General features: G+C 53.0%; 1 protein-coding gene and 1 long non-coding RNA gene across 3 annotated transcripts in view; both read left to right on the plus strand.

Moving 5' to 3' along the window:
• DISP3 (dispatched RND transporter family member 3) overlaps window positions 1–4,779 on the plus strand; it is a 64,231-nt gene extending 59,452 nt beyond the window's left edge. For both annotated transcript variants that reach the window (XM_044996216.1, XM_044996217.1), the window contains exon 21: window positions 223–4,779. In XM_044996216.1, the coding sequence (XP_044852151.1) occupies window positions 223–585 (363 nt within the window). In that variant the 3' untranslated portion in view covers window positions 586–4,779. The remainder of the gene's footprint in view (window positions 1–222) is intronic.
• A 5,671-nt stretch (window positions 4,780–10,450) lies between these two features.
• The window catches only part of LOC123354330, a 100,784-nt gene continuing 93,275 nt past the window's right edge, over window positions 10,451–17,959 (plus strand). Inside the window, exon 1 of the long non-coding RNA XR_006574729.1 lies at window positions 10,451–10,546. This is a non-coding gene — a long non-coding RNA (uncharacterized LOC123354330). The remainder of the gene's footprint in view (window positions 10,547–17,959) is intronic.

Raw genomic sequence — 17,959 nt, forward strand, 5'->3', positions numbered from 1 at the left:
TGGGGGTAGGGTGACCAGACAGCAAGTGTGAAAAATCGGGATGGGGGTGGGGGGTAATAGGAGCCTATATACGAAAAAGACCCCAAAATCGGGACTGTCCCTATGAAATCGGGACATCTGGTCACCCTAGCTAAAAACCCCATGCAGACGAGGCCCCAGCCCTCCTGTGCCTTCTGGGTGCAAGCGCCCGCTGCCCATTAATGCCGCCATCTGCCCCGCCAGGACCCCACCTCCTGCCGCCAGTGGAGGACGATCGAAGCTGTCCGGCACGTGGGCGTGGCCATCGTCTCCAGCGCTGTCACCACGGTGATCGCCACCGTCCCGCTCTTCTTCTGCATCATCGCCCCCTTTGCCAAATTCGGGAAGATCGTGGCCCTCAACACGGGCGTCTCCATCCTGTACACCCTGACTGTGAGCACCGCCCTGCTGGGCGTCCTGGGGCCCAGCACCTTCACCCGCAGCAGGACTTCCTTCCTCAAGGCTCTGGTGGGGGTTCTCCTGGCCGGCGTCTTGGGGCTGTGCGTCTGCCTGGCCCTGCTCCAGAGTGGCGTGAAGATCCCCCTCCCCAATGGGACGTCCCTGTAGTCCCCACGCCGGGCTGCCTCCGTCTCTTTCTCCCTATTTTTTTTAAAGGATATTTTTTGTAAAAATGAAAAAAAAAATCCCTTTTTCCGGATGTTTTTTTCAACTCCAGAGGCACTTTATTTTCTACTGGGTTTTGCTCTAAACTCGTATTTATTTTGGCGGTGATGGATGGACGGACTGACAGTGTGCCAGGGCCTCAGTAACTCACAGCCTCCTCCTCCTTGTTTGTTAACGAGCGGAGGGTTCGGAGACCCTGGCACCCGCCCCCTGTAGGACATCCCCGTGATGTACGCGCCACCACAGACACTCCACTTAAGCCTTCAGAATAGGACTTAAGGGAGAGGCAGGCCTTGGGAGTTTTATCCCCTGGCCCGATCCTTGGCTGGGGTAATCTGTGTCTGCTGATTTATGCCCGCGGAGGGTCGAGGGGGTTTTGGGGGCGCTGGAGAAAGTCCGTTGAGGCTGTCCAAGGGTCAGTGATTCCCAAGGAAACTCCTGCTGCCACTGGCCCGCGCCCCAGCCTGTGGGGATCCAGAGGGTGGGCTGTGGTGGGAGTTCTTGGCTGAACTCGCTTGTTGCTTTGGGGTTATCTGTCTGTCTGGTTTGGCTGGTGCAGCTGCTGGTGTGTCCTTTTCAGGTGCAGTCCCAGAGCCGAGAGCTCAGTGGGGTTTAGAGGTCCCTTTTCCTGAGAGTGGTGTGCTGGGAATGAGTTTGCTGGATACTTTATGGGCATGTTCCCCTGCCCTGGCACCAAGGTGAAGCCCACAGGGACATCTGCTTGTACCTGCCCCCACCCCCTCTCTTTGCCTCCCTGCTTAGCCCCCGATGTCCACTCTGACCCATCCCCACCTCTGTGCCCCAGGTTCATTTTGTCAAATGAGCTGCTCCAGAGAGCACTGGCGTGGGGTCGGCGGCAGGTAGCATCTTCCCCTCTTCACTGGGGCACTGCGGAGCTTGCCCCCACTGTTCTAAACCCAGCTCTAACGGACGGGCCGGTGCGCCCGTCTCCCTCTGGGGCAGGGACCCTCCACAGCTCTGTGCAGTTAGCGCGTGGGCATATTTACAGTCAGCCAGGCAGTCGCTGCTCTGTCTCTCTCCAATCCCAGCAGCCGGGCTAAGGCAGTAACAGCAGCCAGCACCCACGGTTCCTACCACTCATCCCCTGTGCATGTGTAACACCTCCCCCAGCCACCGCCACTGGGGAGAGACCCCTGGGCCTCCAACCCCACTGCACAGACCTCTGCCACTGGCAGCAATGATGCACATAGCCCCCTCCCATTGATAAACGGGTGGGGGGCTCATCTTATGTGCTTTGGTGCAGCTGCCGGCTTGGAGCAGATGGTTTATATTAAAGTAGAATGAAATTGCAAAGTGGCGCCATTAACGAGTACATTTTAGGCATCACTGATTCCATCATATTCTTAAAATGGAAATAACGAAGTGTGGGCATTGATATGTGGCACATCTGTTCCCCGGCAGAAGGGGCGTGGGACAGGCCCAGTGGGATCAGCATTAAACATTATTTACCAGGAGACGCGGCAGCAGGAGTGGGGCTGGGTTCATCATTTGTTTGCGGATCCTGAATCCCCGGTGGATTCGGGTTTGCTATCTGGATTGAACGGCCCCTTTTAAAACATGTAAGCGCCTAGTGGGATTCGATCTCTCCATCCCCCTTTCGCTGCCGGGGCTGGTGACCACATCGCTGAGCTCAGCAGCTCCTTCTGCTTGGGTTAGTGTCCCCAGCTCAGGTCCCTGGCAGAGTCCATGATAAATTCACTTCGTGCATTTATTGGTGCCTTTTTGAGGTGCAGGATTTTCCCTGGGAAACCGGATTTAGGACCAGACCTTACCGGGGTGTTTGGCTTCTGTTGGCTTGAATGGGAGCGGGGGGAGGGCTCAGCGTTCCTCTCCTTGCAGGACTGGGCTCTTCATCCCTTTCACTCCCTGTAAATTCAGCTACCAGATTGTCTCCTGTGTGGCTCAGGAGGGACCTGCATGCTCAGAGGTAGCCCAGCTCTGAACGCAGCCGGTCAGCGGTCCTGAGGCCAGGGGAAATTAGGAGCAACTCTACTGCCGGCAGGGAAGTCACGCTGGTGTGAGAGCAGAATCAGGCCCAGGGTTTTCCTTTTGTCCCTTCCTGCCACAGCTGCTTTGGCATTCGATGAATCCTGGGCCCATTAGTCATTCCCCATTAGCTCAGACTGCAGCAGGGGCAGGCTTTGTGTCTCTTCTCCATGGCCTGCAGAGCCCTACGTCCCCTGACTTCCAAGCACCAGCTTGCTCTGACGGCCCACCACACCGGCGAGATGAATTAGCCAGCCCCCCGGCGGGGCACTTGGTTGCACTGAGCACTGGTGGCTGGGGTACAGGGTGTGTGCCTGTGACACCGGCAGAGAGTGAGTGTAGATGGAACCGAACAGCACCACCAAAGCGATGGCGGGTCTGACAGCAGGACTAGAACTGAGCAAATGCTTCAGCCTCCTGAGGCTGATTAAAGCCGCTGTTTGTTTGTTTCCAAGTCAACAGACGGACAAGAGGAAAAGGTGTGTGTGTAAAACAGAGAGAGAGCGCCCCTGGAGAGTCACTCCCGCTGTGTGTGCTGGGAAGGATTGGAGTGTCTGGGGTAGGACAGAGATCTGTCTAGCCCTGCAAACTGCGCATTAGAGCGAATGCGAGCCCAGGGGGGGGTCTTTATTATTTTTGCTGCACATACAAAGACTTCTGGTGTAAGTCCTTCCCCCTCCAGGTGGGGCCGGGCACTGCATGCTGGGATCTCTTGAGGACACGTGGCAAACCCCCCAGGGGAACCCAGCATCTCACCAGATTGGACCCAACTCCCACTGTGGTTTGGGAGTTGGAGGGCACTCAGGACCTAGCAGGATTAGGGGCTGTCCATAAATTATGCAATGCGTTAGGGGTGGGTGGGTAGGCGCTTAACTCTGTGGGTTTGTTTCAGTGTCACAAAGGGCAGGCAGGTCTTGAAAATGACCAAAACAATGCATGTAATTAATTTATGGACGGCCCCTTGGGGCTCCCCTCCTGAGTGCTGGGGCCTGGCTGCAGAGAGATTCCCATTGTTTCTCTCGCCCCATCCCAGCTCTAGTAGGGGAATGGGGTTTGGCTAGCGTCAGGCGCAGGATGTGATGTTCTGCTTGTGGCTTTGGAAGGTGTTAGACAAGGAGGGGGAAGTGAGAGCAAAGAGCAGAGTAAGTTAGAAAGTGGAGAGACTGAGGCCCCATTGTGCCAGGTGCTGTATAAATGCACAGTGAGAGGCAAAACCTACCACAGAGAGATCCATCTATGGGGCAAGACCCAGCATGGGGGGGGGGACTGAGGCACAAAGAGATGAAAGTGACTTGCCCAAGGTCACCCAGCAGACCAGTGGCAGAGCCAGGAATATAATGCAGGTCTCCTGACTCCCAGGCCAGTGCTCTAGCCGCTAGAGCGCACAGCTCCTATCCTCTAATCCCCCACCCCCCAAAACTTGGTGATATGACCATTTAACTTCACATATCAACCTGCTTTTAGCAGCTTTCCCCTTAGGGGCCCAGCTGCGACATCCCAGCCGCCTCTCTGTTATCCAGCAGCCCCCTGGCCATCAGTGCACGCGAAAGGAGAACGTGGCGGGCTCGACTCAGCCAGTGAGAGGACGTGAGTTTCAAAGGTTGCTGTCTCCTAGCAGCGTCCCGGCCGGGTCTCCCCCAAGGGCTGCCTGTAAATAGCTGTCGGCTGCTCTCTGCTGATGCCCCTGCCTGCTGGCTGCCTCTAGGATGCACCGGTCACTGGGCTGATGCCTCCTTTAGCAAATACCACCCTGAATGTATAATGGAACGGGACCAAACCACCCTAAAGGTGCTTCAGACCCTCCACCTCTCCTCAAGAGTCTGAGGAGAGGGCCCCTCACTGGCAAATGTGCACGCTTGGCCCCAGGGAGCCAGGGTTTGCATTGGCCTTATCTCCTGTAACAACAACAGTCTCCAGATTAGAAAATCAGCCCCTCCCAACCTTCACCTGCTTCCCCTAACAGCTCCTCTGCAGCCAGCATTTGAGAAGAGGCTCCGTTGGGGTCCTGTCCCTATAATCTCCTGGCTGGGAAAGTGTAGCCTAGTCCGGGTTCATCTCTCTCACGCTGCCCGACCGCCACCCGAACGAGGAGTCCCATTGAAATTGATTAGAGCTGGGCGGGAAATGGTTTTCCCACATCCCAGGGGACTTGAACCCCGGGTTCCCAGGAGAATGCCCTGACCACCAGCTGATTGGCTGTTCTGCGGGGAGGGACTCACTCACTCCATCTCTCACCAGAAATTCCCTCCTGAACCTGGGAAATCTTTCCTGGTGAAACTGGCCTGTTCCTGCAAAAACTTTAGGTTTTGCCAAATGGGCATTTTCTGATGCAAAGCCGTTTTGTCCAAAAAGTTCCTGCCCGGCTCTAAACGCGATAGGCAAGCTCTTGGCGTGGGGCACTGCACAATGCAAACCCTGAGAGCCCACGGAATAGCAGGGCAAAGGAGGGGACCTGTATTTAACAGCACTGTGGTGTCAAAAGGCTGGGGGGCTATTGTCTGACCTAGTCAGGATCCGGGCTGCGTGTGCTAGGCGCTGTACTAACACACAGAAAGACCCAAATCCCTGCTCGGAAGGATTCCAACAGGTTAGTCCGACGCAAGGGTTCACCCACAACATCTACACCAACGCGCAATGTTTGAACCCAAACCACTACTGAACAACCGCACCGCATAGAAAAATGCAAACTGGTGCTGGACACACACAGCAGCAGTGCGCAGGCAAAGCCTGGCTTTCTGGGGGTAAGCTGGTGCTGCCAGCTCATTAACTGTCATGGCTTTTAAACCACTTGATTGCTATACTAAGCCCTCGGAAGCCTGAGACTGAACTATTTGTCATGCAGCATTGCCTGTGTTGCATGGACTTGTGAGTTCTGGTCCAGTTGCTGGTTCAGGGGATCAGTGAGAGAACGGGTTGGGACTTTCCTGGTGGAACGATTTTCACTGGAAAATGCTGATCTGTCCAAGACGAAATGTGTCCTAGAAATGTGGTTGTGGGGTTTGTTTTTGACAAAATTGTATTTAAAAAAAAAAATCAAAGGGGGCCTTCTGCCACAGCACACGTGCTCTGTTTCAACCATAGCAGTCCGGACCATTTTGATTTTTCCATTTCAAAGCAATTTTTTAATTTTGTATATGATGTAATACAAAAAAACCCTTAAAGTCATAATTGGAACAAAACGTTTAGACATTCCCGAAATGAAACGTGTCCATCGACCCAAAATGAATTTTTTTTCAGAATTTTGTTTTGCAGGAAAATTTCAAAATTGGGTGTGTTCATTACGTTTCGGCTTGGAAAACACTTCCAAAGGCATGGAACCTCCTGTAAAACGGAAAACCCGGTTCCTCCCCAGCTGTAAGCAGGAGTCTCCCACCACTTGGCCGTAGGTGAGGATCGAAGGGTGTTGCTGTTTGTTGTTGTTTGTATTACAGCGGCACGGCTGTACTGTGCCAATACGAATGTAACCGTTGTTTGTGCTACCAAGAGGCCCCGAATCAGGTCAGGACCCCACCGTGCTAGGTGCTGTACGGACACACCGTAGGAGGCAGTCCCTGCCTCAGAGAGCTTACGGTCTATGTTGAATGGGGGAGGGGGACAGGGGAAATCGAGGGCAGGTCCTACACTAGTGGCAAAGCTGGGAATCAGATCGTGAGCTCACTCCTAGCGGTGCATTGCCTGCACTGCCTCCCTTGAGTAACATGCTGGTCTCTGCAATGAGCTGATGGTCTCAGCCCAGATCCGGGTGAGACGTACCCGTATTAAAGCTGGCCTCCTTTTGTGGCAGGTTCAGTCTGTAAGAGCTGAATGGGGCATGGAGCTCGAACTCTCTCTTCGAGAGGGTTCCCCTGGCCGGTCAGTGAGCACTGCCCCGTGGTGCTGGCCCTGGCCTGTGGGGCATAGAGCACAGCAGATGCCGTAAAGCCAGCTTGAGAATTAACTAGGAAAAAGGAATGGAAAAGCGGCAGCATTTGCTCCGCAGGGGGAGAGGGGAACAGGCCAACAGCCAAGGGAGGGGGAGGACAAGACGGTCACTCCTGGGGCCCCCGAACCTTGGCTCTATTGGAGCCAGATTGGCATGGTTGGTTTCCTGGTCTTCAAAGATCCTTTTCTGATCCTTCGTTTTCTTGCTGGAGAATCCTGCTCTCCTGGAAGGCTATACAAGGCCTCCTATTTATCGCGACAACTGACCTAAATCTTCCCGCCCTTTCCTGCAGCTTAGCCTTGCCGAGTGATTTACAGCCAAGCAGGGCAAACTCAAAGCCTCCTGGTTATTCCTTTTAAAATCCCTCCTCCCCGTGGGTAGCGCCTACAGCTCAGCTCGCACGTTTTAATCAGCAGGAGCAAGGAGCCTGAATGCCCCAGAGCTAAGGCCCTTGGTAATACAGTTGTGGGGTGGGGATACCTGAGCTAACTCCCCATCTGCCCCAGGTTAGATTCAGGGGAGTGGGAGGCTGAGTGAGCTGGGCTGGTGGAGCGGTGATGGGGCAGGAAGGTGGGAGGGTGAGGGCCAGGCAGGGAGTTCACACAACTTGGAGGTGGGTGGGCAGAGATTGGCAGGAAGGGGTGGCTTTGGGACATGGAAGAATGGGGAGAGAGCTAGTGGGAGGGGGTGGGCTGAGAGCTGAGGGTAGCGAGGGTAGAGGGCTGGGCACCTTTCACCTCGTGTGCAGACGTGAGAGCGCTGGCTCTCCGAGTGACGTAGCACAATCCCCGATGTCATGTACCCACGTTACTTTTGTAGGTCCTCTCCTGCCCGCACTACTTTCAGTGTTCCTTGACTTTTGGAGACTGTTGTAAATAAAAGATTTTGACATTCACACCGGTGCCTCCGTTGGTCTGTCTCAGGGCTTGCACCACCGTTTGGCGGTAGCTTGGGACCTTTTAAAAGCTCTCAGAAAACTTCAAAAGACTCTGGACCAGATTCTCCAGTGCCCTGCCTGTTGTGTCACCATTTACACCAGTGCGATATGCATGCCAGAGTGCCCTCTGATTTACTAGTGTTTCACACCCAGGCAGTGCTCCCATTGCACTGGGGTGCGTGGCTCCATGAGCGTCAACACAAGATCTAGATCTGAGGCCTTCAGCATCTCAGCTAGAGGTTCTGAGCCCATTACAGGAGTGGGAGGGTGAGGTTCTGTACCTTGTGATGTGCAGGAGGTCAGATTAGCTGATCACCATGGTCCCTTCTGGCTTTAAAGTCTATGAATCAGGGCCTGATATTGGTTGCCACGCTCCATATCTGGCTATAATTCCCTATGGATTGTGCTGGCTGGCTGGGTGGAGAGCATTTAACCATAGCTGAGGCTCTTGGTAAGAAAAGACAGGCCTCCTAGGTCCTTAAGGGTGGCTGACGACCATCTTATATAGTGAGGGGAGTCTTCTCCTAGGATGATAGCGGTGAGCGTGTCTGCTGCTGTCCCAGTGTTTTATTACCCAGTTACAAGCTGAAGAAGTGCTGGTCATGAGCACATGGTCCAGCCTTGGCCTCTTCTCTCATTAACGTTCACGTCCATCGCACAATTGTCCATCTCCTCAAAAGGAAGTAAAATATTGTCACTCCTTTTTGACCTGAGCAGCTAGTCAAACTTCGGGGTCTTGGGGACGTTCCGGTGGGAAGGAGAAATCGATGGTGTCTGCTATTTTCTTTGATGCAATCGTGTTTAGTTACAAGGAATGTGCAAAAGTCCCGTGTCTCTGAATGGAGAAGAAACCAAGATCAAAAGGAGCAGTGTCTTGGCTTACAGCCCCCCAGCCAACACCGGACTCCAAAGCGCCCGCCCTTGTTTTCTCCAGGGTCACAGCGTGCTCCCCGGCTCCTGCCTCTGCCTCTCACCTTCTCATTTCTCAGTTTCTGTGAGTTCTCTCATACACGGTCACCCACCCACAGGTGGTCCCAAGGGTGCTAGTTTCTGGGCAAACTCGGTGGGTATGTCTGCACAGCAAAGAAAACCCTGCATCTGGCCCTTGCCAGCCGGCTGGGGCTGCGGGGCTGTTTCAGTGCTGTATGGACTTGTGGGCTCAGGCTGTAGCCTGAGCGTTGGGACCCTCCCACCTCGCAGGGTCCTCGAGCCTCAGGGTCAAGCTGGAGTTTGGAATTCTACACAGCAATGAAGCAACGCCGTAGCCTGAGCCCTGCGAGTCAGAGCTGGCTGGCACAGGCCAGCTGGGGCTGTCTAATTGCTGTGTGGACATACCCTGCTAGGCTTCATTTTAGGTGTGGCTCCTTAACTGTCTCTTACAACTATCTTAAGTAGAGGACCCATTCCCCCATCAGTTTGGATGAGGTTTTAACAGCCCATTACAAGGTTTCACCCAGCTCATTACAATCTAACACAGAATACAACAACAGCCGCTAGTTTTGTCCAACAATCTCCGAGCACTGTCTGAACCCCAGTCTGGCTTCACAGCCCCCTCTGGGAAGTAAATGTTCTCCCCTTTCAAATGAGGAAACTGAGGCATACAAAGAGCTCAAATGACTTGTCTGACATGCCAGAGCTTGACCCACAGCCCGGATCTCCTGACTTTCAGAGCGGTACTGAAACCCCCAGGCTCTGTATCCAGTGAACTCAGCAATGCCCCTTTCCCTGGCAGGATGAGACTAGGGCACAGGTGCACTGCGGAGTTACCCTGAGCTCTTACTGAGGTTTATGAGTATGAGAAAACGCCCTGCACTGTTGACACACACAAACCTTATACCTGGGTTTGGAGGTGCTCTAAGCCCAGGGTAGTTTACCTGGCTTTGGGGGTGGGGGGTTAAAGCCTAGGCTCTGCTTTACCTGTGTCTGGACCATGCTTTCCCCCACCCGCCCCATTTTGCAGTGAGGACGCAGGCCAACTCACTCCAGTGCTAATAGCCCTCCAGTGCATCCCCACAGCGCGTCCCCCGATGGAAAAAGAACAGCTCTCACCATTGACAGCGGAAGAATCCTAGTTTGTCTCGGCACAAAGCACTATGGGAAATGCCCCCAGGCAGGCACAGGGGAGCATAGCGCCTGAGAGGACCTAGAGATGGGGGTGGAGCTTTGCAGTGGGGCTGCTCACACACCTGGGCTAGGCTGCCTCAGGTGCCAGTCACCTGAGTTCACCGTGCCGCACGGACGTAGTTCTGGGGGTGGGCGTTCGCTGGGCAGGGGAGTTCACTCAGCTGTCTGCCCCTGCTGCCTTCCTGACTATGAGAAGCCAACCCTTCAGGGCAGGAAATGCCAGCAGACCAGGACAGCCGGCTCCTATGGGCATACTCTGACTGGAGTCTTGGAGGGAAGGTCACTCCTTCACCAAGTGACCGGCTGTCCCGTGGGGCCGACGATGGTGTCACGGGGATAACGAGCCTTAGCGCTGGTGTGTGAGAGTCAGTCGTTGTCCGGCCAGGAGGACTAACTCGCTGTAATGATGCACAGTGCCAAAGACCTGGGTGAACCCAGCCCCCCCTTCCGCTATAGGCTGTCGCTTCCAACACGCGTCCTGCAGCAGGAACGTGCTTGTAACAGCGCCGGAGCCCCACAGACACGGCTGTGTCGTCATGAGGAGCCCACGGTGCCCAACACAGGAGAAGTGTCTCAATTCCATACACAGGAACCCGGTGCCCTGAAGTCATTGGCATCTGTAGGGGAAACCTACCTACCTGCCTGCCTGCTCCCTCCCTCCCCCTGAGGCCATGGAGGAAAGCCCCAGTGAGTTGAATGGGAGGAGGATTTATGGTAAGAGGGGAAAGAAGGTGACTCTGCCCTGCTCAGTAAGGGTGTGGTGCCTTTAACGAGGTGGGCCTGTCTCGGGGCAGGTGGTGGGAGGTGCCAAGCCCAGGGCTGGCCTGCTGCCTAGCTCCACATGCTGAGCCAGAGAAGAAGCTGCAGGGATGCAGGGCCCGCGAGGCCCAAGGAGGGAAGCACACGCTGCTGCTGTGAGTAGCCCCTGGAGGGCCCCTCGCTTTGGTGAAACCTGCTCAGGTGCAGTGACTCCCTGGCCGTGGGTCTAACCCCAGGGCAGGTGGTGGGCGAAAGGCACGTCGGTTAGCTGGGCTGGTGCCTGAAGCGACCTGGGGCTGAGTCTCCTTTGCGGAGGGGTGTGGAGGGGTGAGGGGCAGGTGGGAATGGAGGCGGCTGTGTCTTACTGGATGGGGAACTCAGATTTGAGTGAAGGAAGAAGGGTGGTAGCTGGGGTGGCTTTTCTGTCAATGGCTGCTCTGCCCCAGCAAGGGCTGAGCGGGGGCTTCAGGGTTTTGCCCCCATGTTAATAGTGAAGACCAGTGAGTACTGGCACCTGCTGAGCATGATTTGGCAGCAGCTCCTGGCCTGTCTGACCCCCCCCCCCAACCCCCATTCCCCCTCCTGAGAGCAAGGGCAGTGAGTGCTGGCTCAGTCCTGACCTCCTTATCTAGCTATGAAACTGTGGTGCCTCTGTCTGCTCTCTCCTGCACCTTTACATTTCTGAGGCCTTCGCCTCTGCCAACAGACAGCAGCTATTTTACTCTCCTAGCTGTTGCAGAGCGACGTGTGCGGCTCTCTGTCTCTTATGGAGCTTCTGCTGTACCCAGAACGGAGCAGAACCTCAGCGTGAGGAGCCCCTGGGGAATGGAGGTTGTTAGTAACTAACTCTGAACAGTTCGTAACACTGAACAAAACATCATGGTTCTTTCAAAAGTTTACAGCTGAACACTGACTTACTACAGCTTTGAAACTTTACTTTGCAGAGGGAAAATGCTGCTTCCCTTTGTTTTTGTTAGTAGTTTATGTTTAACACTGTATTGTATTTGCTCACTTCTTTTTTTTTTTTTTTTTGGTCTTTGCTGCTGCCTGCTTGCGCACTTTCAGTTCTGAATGAGGGGTGTGGTCAGTTTGTAACTCCCCTGTTCATAACTCTGAGGTTCTGCTGTATTCTTTCAATTTAAAGTATGCCAATAGCATGGTTGCTTTCTGTGTAGGGAAACCTAATCCAGGCTCCTTTTACTCATGATTCTAAAAGTGCAAAATCTACCTCTTGCTGAAGGACTGCACTCCAGAGCCTAAGCTTCCTATCCCCCATGGTCATTCAGAAAAGCTTCTGCATATGAAGTGTGACCGGGGTATGCCTGAGTCTGCAGGGGGCTTGAAAACTGTGGCTCCAAGAGGAGTGAAATCCAGTGGTGCAGGTTTCACTGTCTGTATTGTTAGCCATTTCACTGTTGATTTATTTTAGCATCCAATGATTGTCCTGCCTTCCTGGGTGCCCTCAGCTGCAACTGCCCCCTCCTCAAGCTTCCTCCCTGACAACTTGCTTAAAACAAACCTGTGAATTCTGCAGGAGGTGGAAGATTAAAAATATAGAGGGCAGTGTAGGATAAATGGAATTGAACAACATTAAATACCAGCAGGCACAGGTGGTGCTGGTTGAGTTGCTTAGTCTCATATTTAATTCAGTAAAAACCTCTGTCTCCTTAAAATGTCTCATGCTGCCACTGACCCTCTAGCCTGCTGTGCCGGGAGTGGCTCTCAACCAGGGGTACGCATACCCCTGAGGGTACTCGGAGGTCTTCCAGGGGCTACATCAACTCATCTAGATGTTTGCCTAGTTTTACAACAGGCTAAAATTTCATACAGACAATGACTTGTTTACACGGCTCCATATGCCATACATGGAAATGTAAGTACAATTATTTATATTCCAATGGATTTATTTTATAATTTATATGGTTAAAAAGGAGAAAGTCAGCAATTTTTCAGGAATGGTGTGCTGAGACACTTCTGTATTTTGATGTCTGATTGTGTAAGCAAGCACTTTTTTAAGTGGGGTGGAAGTTGGGGGTACACGAGATAAATCAGCCTCCTGAAGGGGGTCCAGTTCTCTGGGAAGTTGAGAGCCACTGATTTAGAGCATACTTGCTGCACAACATGAGGAACTCAAGTGTAATTCACAACGGCACAGAGGCAGGTGCACGGTGTTCTTCTCTGTAGCTTTAATGTGGTTCCCTTATTGAAAGGCAGTTATATTAATTCAGCCCACAGTCTGAAGCACTTGGGTAACGGGGGTTGAACCCGCTGGCTTGCAGAGAAGCGGGTGAGCTTGTCCTTTGCCTGGGCCTGCCAGTTCTTTAGAATCTGTGACGAGTGGATGGCGGCAGCATTCCCAGCTGACTCTTGCCTGTGTCTGGGCTAAAGGATTCCTGTCACATGAGCCTAAGCAGTATCGCCTTGAGATTTACGCCTGGATCTTTAAACACGCCGCACACACGCCCCCCGCTGGCAGCTCTCTGTCTAGTTTTACAGCACACAGTAAATTCCTAGAGTTCGTTCTGACCCCAGCGCCAGCAAGGGGCTAAAAACCAACAAATGCCCAGGGCTGCCGCTCCCGTGGCCTCGAATAACTGATAGACCATGATCCAGCCCAACATGTCCACCATACAGGGGATGAGAGCGAGAGGAGGTGTCTGTCCTCTTTCAATTGCTTCCCCAGAACCAGCTTGAAATGCTTTATTTTTGTCTAGGACCCGGCATGCTGGATAGGAATCAACCCTTTAATTAGTTTTCATCCAGCCTTGATCAGATCCTCCTCATAACCAGCAGCGGGCCTGTTTGCAGGAAACTGCTCGGCTCTCCCAGGAGGGGATTAGCCCAGCATGCTGTGTGCTGGAGCAGATTGGGAATGGATTATTAGGAAGATGGCGGTGACATGTTTAAGGGTCCCTGGTGGCTCCTGATCTCTCACTGCACAGCCCTTGTTTACAGGGCCTGCCTCTGATCTTGCTGATGCCGGTATAAATCTGGAGTGGTGCCCTTGGGGAGCGTGAGTTGCACTGGTGTAACTCAGAGCAGATCTTGGATTGTAGCAGCTGTTACGGAGGGAGGCGCGAGATGGGGGTGCGTGCAGAGGGCCCCGGCTGAAGCCAATGGGTGTGAAAGGGACGGTTCTCGCTGATGAGCTTTGGATCAGGCCTCGAGGTGGATTTCCAAAAGCCCTCGATGGTGGCCCTATGCTGCCCTCAATGCAGTCGATGGTCAGAACCCCACTGCTACAGGGGGAGAGAGCTTAGCCAACGTGGAGTGCTTCTGGGAACCTCCAGCTGGACAGTGCATGACTCCAGGGGTATTGCTCACTGTGGATGGGATTAAAGTAGCTCTGGGGTGGAGAAACAGTGCTACAGGGAGCTTTGCAAACAGAGCTGCTAAGAGGGAGTTTCACAAGGGAGTTTGGAGGGGAGTGGGAAAGGGGCAAGGTTCACTTGCCGTCCTTTTAAACCTGTAAACTAAACTATAATCAAAACTTTTTGATTTAAACAAAACCCTTTTATTAACCTAGGTAGCTGCAGGAGACAATGCAGGCAGAAGCCCAGCAGCAGAGTGGGGGCTATCCAGTTTATTGCGCTGAATGCAGCATGTGTGATTACCTGCCCTGTGGGTGGGTGGCGTATGTGTGCAGTCGGTGCAAGGAGCTCCTGGCCCTCAGAGACCACGTTCGGGCTTTGGAGGCCAAGGTGGCGGAACTGGAGGAGCTAAGGGAGGCAGAGAGGTATGTTGATGAGGCTTTCCGGGACACTGTAGAATTGTCCCACCTCCGGTCAGACAGCCCCTGCGCTGTTGAGGAGGAAGAAAGGCTCAGAGAAGCAGAGCAGTCAACGGGAGCAGAGGGAAAACTTCCCAGAGTTGGGACCCTCCTCCTAGATGGTGTTGGGGTATCCTCTCAGTCACTAGGAAAAGGCAGGTGTTTCTAATGGTCGAATCTCCCATTACTAACATAGATAGCTGGGTTTGTGATGACCGGGAGAACCGTATGGTGACTTGCCTGCCTGGTGCGAAGGTTGTGGATCTCTCAAGGCATCTAGATAGACTTATGTGTAGTGCTGGGGAGGAGCCGGTGGTCGTGGTACATGTAGGTACCAGTGACATAGGGAAGGGTAGGAGAGGTGTCCTGGAGGCCAAATTTAGGCTGCTAGGGAAGAGACTGAAATCCAGGACATCTATGGTGGCATTCTCAGAAATGCTCCCAGTTCCACGCGCAGGGCCGGGTAGGCAGACAGAGCTTCAGAGTCTCAATGCGTGGATGAGACGATGGTGTAGAGAGGAGGGGTTGAGATTTATTAGGAAGTGGGGAAACTTTTGGGATGGGGGGAGCCTATACAGGAGGGATGAGCTCCACCTAAACCAAAGTGGAACCAGTCTGCTGGCACTTAACATTAAAATGGTTGCAGAGCAGTTTTTAAACTAAGAGATGGCAGAAAGCCGACTGCTTCAGAGGAGCACGTGGATCGGACAGAGATTTCCCTTAGAGGAGAGTCTATTGATCGAGATTCTCTAGGTTCTAGTCAGGAGGAGTGGATGAAAAAGGATAAAGTAGGGGCCAGATCAGGCAAGAAACATTCACATAAAAAAGAATCTGACACATCAGAAAAGGACAGAGAAATAAACATTCTTATGTTATATATTTAAGGGCAAATTCCACTCTGGATTCCCCCACTGTTAAGCCAGAGTTTCACTCTGATGGCATTTAATCTAGATTGACATCAATGTGCCTGTAAACAGAATTGGGCCCAGCCTCTCCCGGCTCTTCATTTTCAAATCCCCCACCCGGCCCCTTTCGCAGAGAAATGCAGAGCGATGAAATCTGACACTGACACTGCAACGTGGTGTCTCTACCTCGCATGCTACCGATGAGCGCTGGCCCCTCCTGATTATCATGTTACACAAACTCTAACACATGCGATGATTCTTTTCCCCTTCTACGCACTATCCCTTTTCCACTTGCCCATTTTTTTTCATAAACACCCCCTTGTACACAAACCTTTGTGCAGCAACCTTTATATGTGGTGTGTGTATGTGCACACACGCATGCACTTCTCTGCCATAAATACAGCCACTCCCTGTGCACAGGCAGAAGGGGGGTAGTGGTGCTGGGGAGTAGGTGGAGTTGGTGGGTAGGGTGACAGACAATTGCATCAAGTAGCTATTGAGTTCAGTCAATCATTGCTTCCCAGACAGTCCTGAGTGGCTCATTATCGGCCTCTGAGTAAGTCAGGAAGTGCCTTCTCCCTTTGATGATTGACACGAAGGTCAGTCAAAGAGGATGATTCACTTTCTTTCTTTCCCTGGCAATTTGTCACCACCTAGATGACACCTCTCAGGGGCACAAACAGCTTTTGAATGGAGAACAACAAGGCTCAGGAGTGCTTTCAGGGCATCTTGCCTTGTAATTCTCTGTTTCTTCCCTCTCTGGAGGAGTTCAGGTTTGTTTTCCAGCTATGATGCATGCACTGAAGCCTTTGGATAGGAAAGGGTGAAGGACGTGGATTTGGGAGGCTGGTGTGTTTAGCTGGCAGGGCAATGTAGGGACACTTGGAAGGTTTGCAACAAGTATTTGAGTGCTGGTCCAGAATGCTTGTCTTTATTTTTGTCTTGAGTTACAGACAGCTTATTGTTCTTCCAGCTAGGCACAACAGCATATTTCATAGCACTGCACACAACAGGCGATGGGAGAGGGCCAGCGAGGCCAGCTGCTGAAATGCTAGCAGCTAAGCTGTCATCTTGTCAGGGGAAAAGCAATCGAGTGACGGGAGATAAAAAGTAGACTCAGTAAAGTCTGCATGGGGTGGATCTGCTGGGCCTCTGACTTGGGCTGTGGGATTATCGGAGGGTTCACATTCCAAACCTTGCATTAGGATGAGGAGTGCTCACAGCTGAGAGAGTTTTGCTACTGGTTTTGGAGAGGACTTGCATAGCACGCGTCCCAAGGATCCCAAAGTGACCCACAGTGATACATTTGGGGGGGGGGGAGATCAGTGTGTAATCTACTAGTAAAATGCAGCTATTGCTGGGCTGAAATGCATCAGCTGTTTGACAGCAGTGCTAAACAACGGTGGATGTGGAGGATGTTGACTCCTGTTGAAAATAGAGGCTGGAATTGAGGCAGGAGGTAGAATTGGTCTGGGTACAAACCCCATGTCATAACTGTATGAGGAAGGTTCTGTGACTGGAAAAGGAAATGGGGAGGGAGGACAGCGGCAGTGAAGGTTGTCTATAGCTTTGTCTAGGGGGGAAAAAACCCAGTTCTCCTGTGTCTAGTCCCTCACTATCTCCACAGGCACGATGCCTCTAAGAACATCAGAACGGCCATACTGGGTCAGACCAAAAGTCCATCTAGCCCAATATCCTGTCTTCTGACAGTGGCCAATGCCAGGTGCCCCAGAGGGAATGAACAGAACAGGTAATCATCAAGTGATCCATCCCCTGTCGCCCATTCCCGGCTTCTGGCAAACAGGCTTGGGACACCATCCCTGTCCATCCCGGCTAATAGCCATTGATGGACCTATCCCCCAAGAATTCTCTGACAGCGTTTCTCCCAAGGAGACGTAACTTGCTCTGCAAACGGTGCTATTGAAATCCAAGTTGAGTAACACAAACCCACCTACCACCTGAGAGCAAAGCGGGCGGGGGGCTGAGAAGGAGCGATTGGTGTCTGAACGAACGGATCACAAATGCCAACCTGAGCCTTGACCACCCTTGGTCTCTGAAGCGGTCAGCACAGCTGCCAGAGCAGGGCCAGTTTGATTCTGTAGTGGGGTGGGGGGTGTAGTTGTCTCTTGGTAATGGTCAGCAGCATGGCTCTGCAGCTGCCTGCTACGCTGTGCCTGTGGAGTCTGTTTTTGATGGACGATGTACTGCTCTCACTAGAGAGAGAGCAGCAGCAGCGCATCCGGTAGCACATCACTGGTGCTGGAGGTTGGCTGAGACACTAGAAGAGGCCATAAGCTCTTAGGCAGTCACTGGCAGGGTCCTGTGTTCCATCTCTTCTCCAGGGATGGGCGTGAGAGCAGGATCCAGCCCTCTCTGAGCACCCGCTAGCAGCACGAAGAGACAAAAGCGCCCCTCGTGAAAGGGTAGAGCGGCAGCAACAATAAATCCTGCTAGTTCGTCTTTAAGCACAAAGATGGGACCTTTTGCGGCTTGTGTGGCTTTTGTCCGGCAGGGGAACAAATGAAACCTGTGTTGAAGCTGCCGGGGTGATGCTGTGTGTTTGTTCCTAGGAGAAGGGATCTTCATGAAATCCACTGGGGGACCCTTCTTGCGTTGCAGCACATCTCCTCTGCACTAGTACAGGGCAGGCCTGTAGATGCTTGGCGCTTCCTGTGCTCTCTGGGCTAGCTGGCCCGCCGTCGGGCTGGGGAGTCGCATGAGCACAGATTGCTGCAAGAATCCCTGCACTTCTGCTCCTGGCTGGCAGCACCACGAAAACGGACTCTGGTCCAGGGCTGAAAGCAGAAGAGCTGCTAGGATGTTAACGAGGCATTTCGGAGCCTTGGCTTTAGTCTATTTGGGAATGTTGGCGAGACTCTTTTGAGGGGTGCGGG

This window comes from Mauremys mutica, chromosome 21 (genome assembly GCF_020497125.1).
Source record: "Mauremys mutica isolate MM-2020 ecotype Southern chromosome 21, ASM2049712v1, whole genome shotgun sequence".
Lineage (NCBI taxonomy): Eukaryota > Metazoa > Chordata > Testudines > Geoemydidae > Mauremys > Mauremys mutica.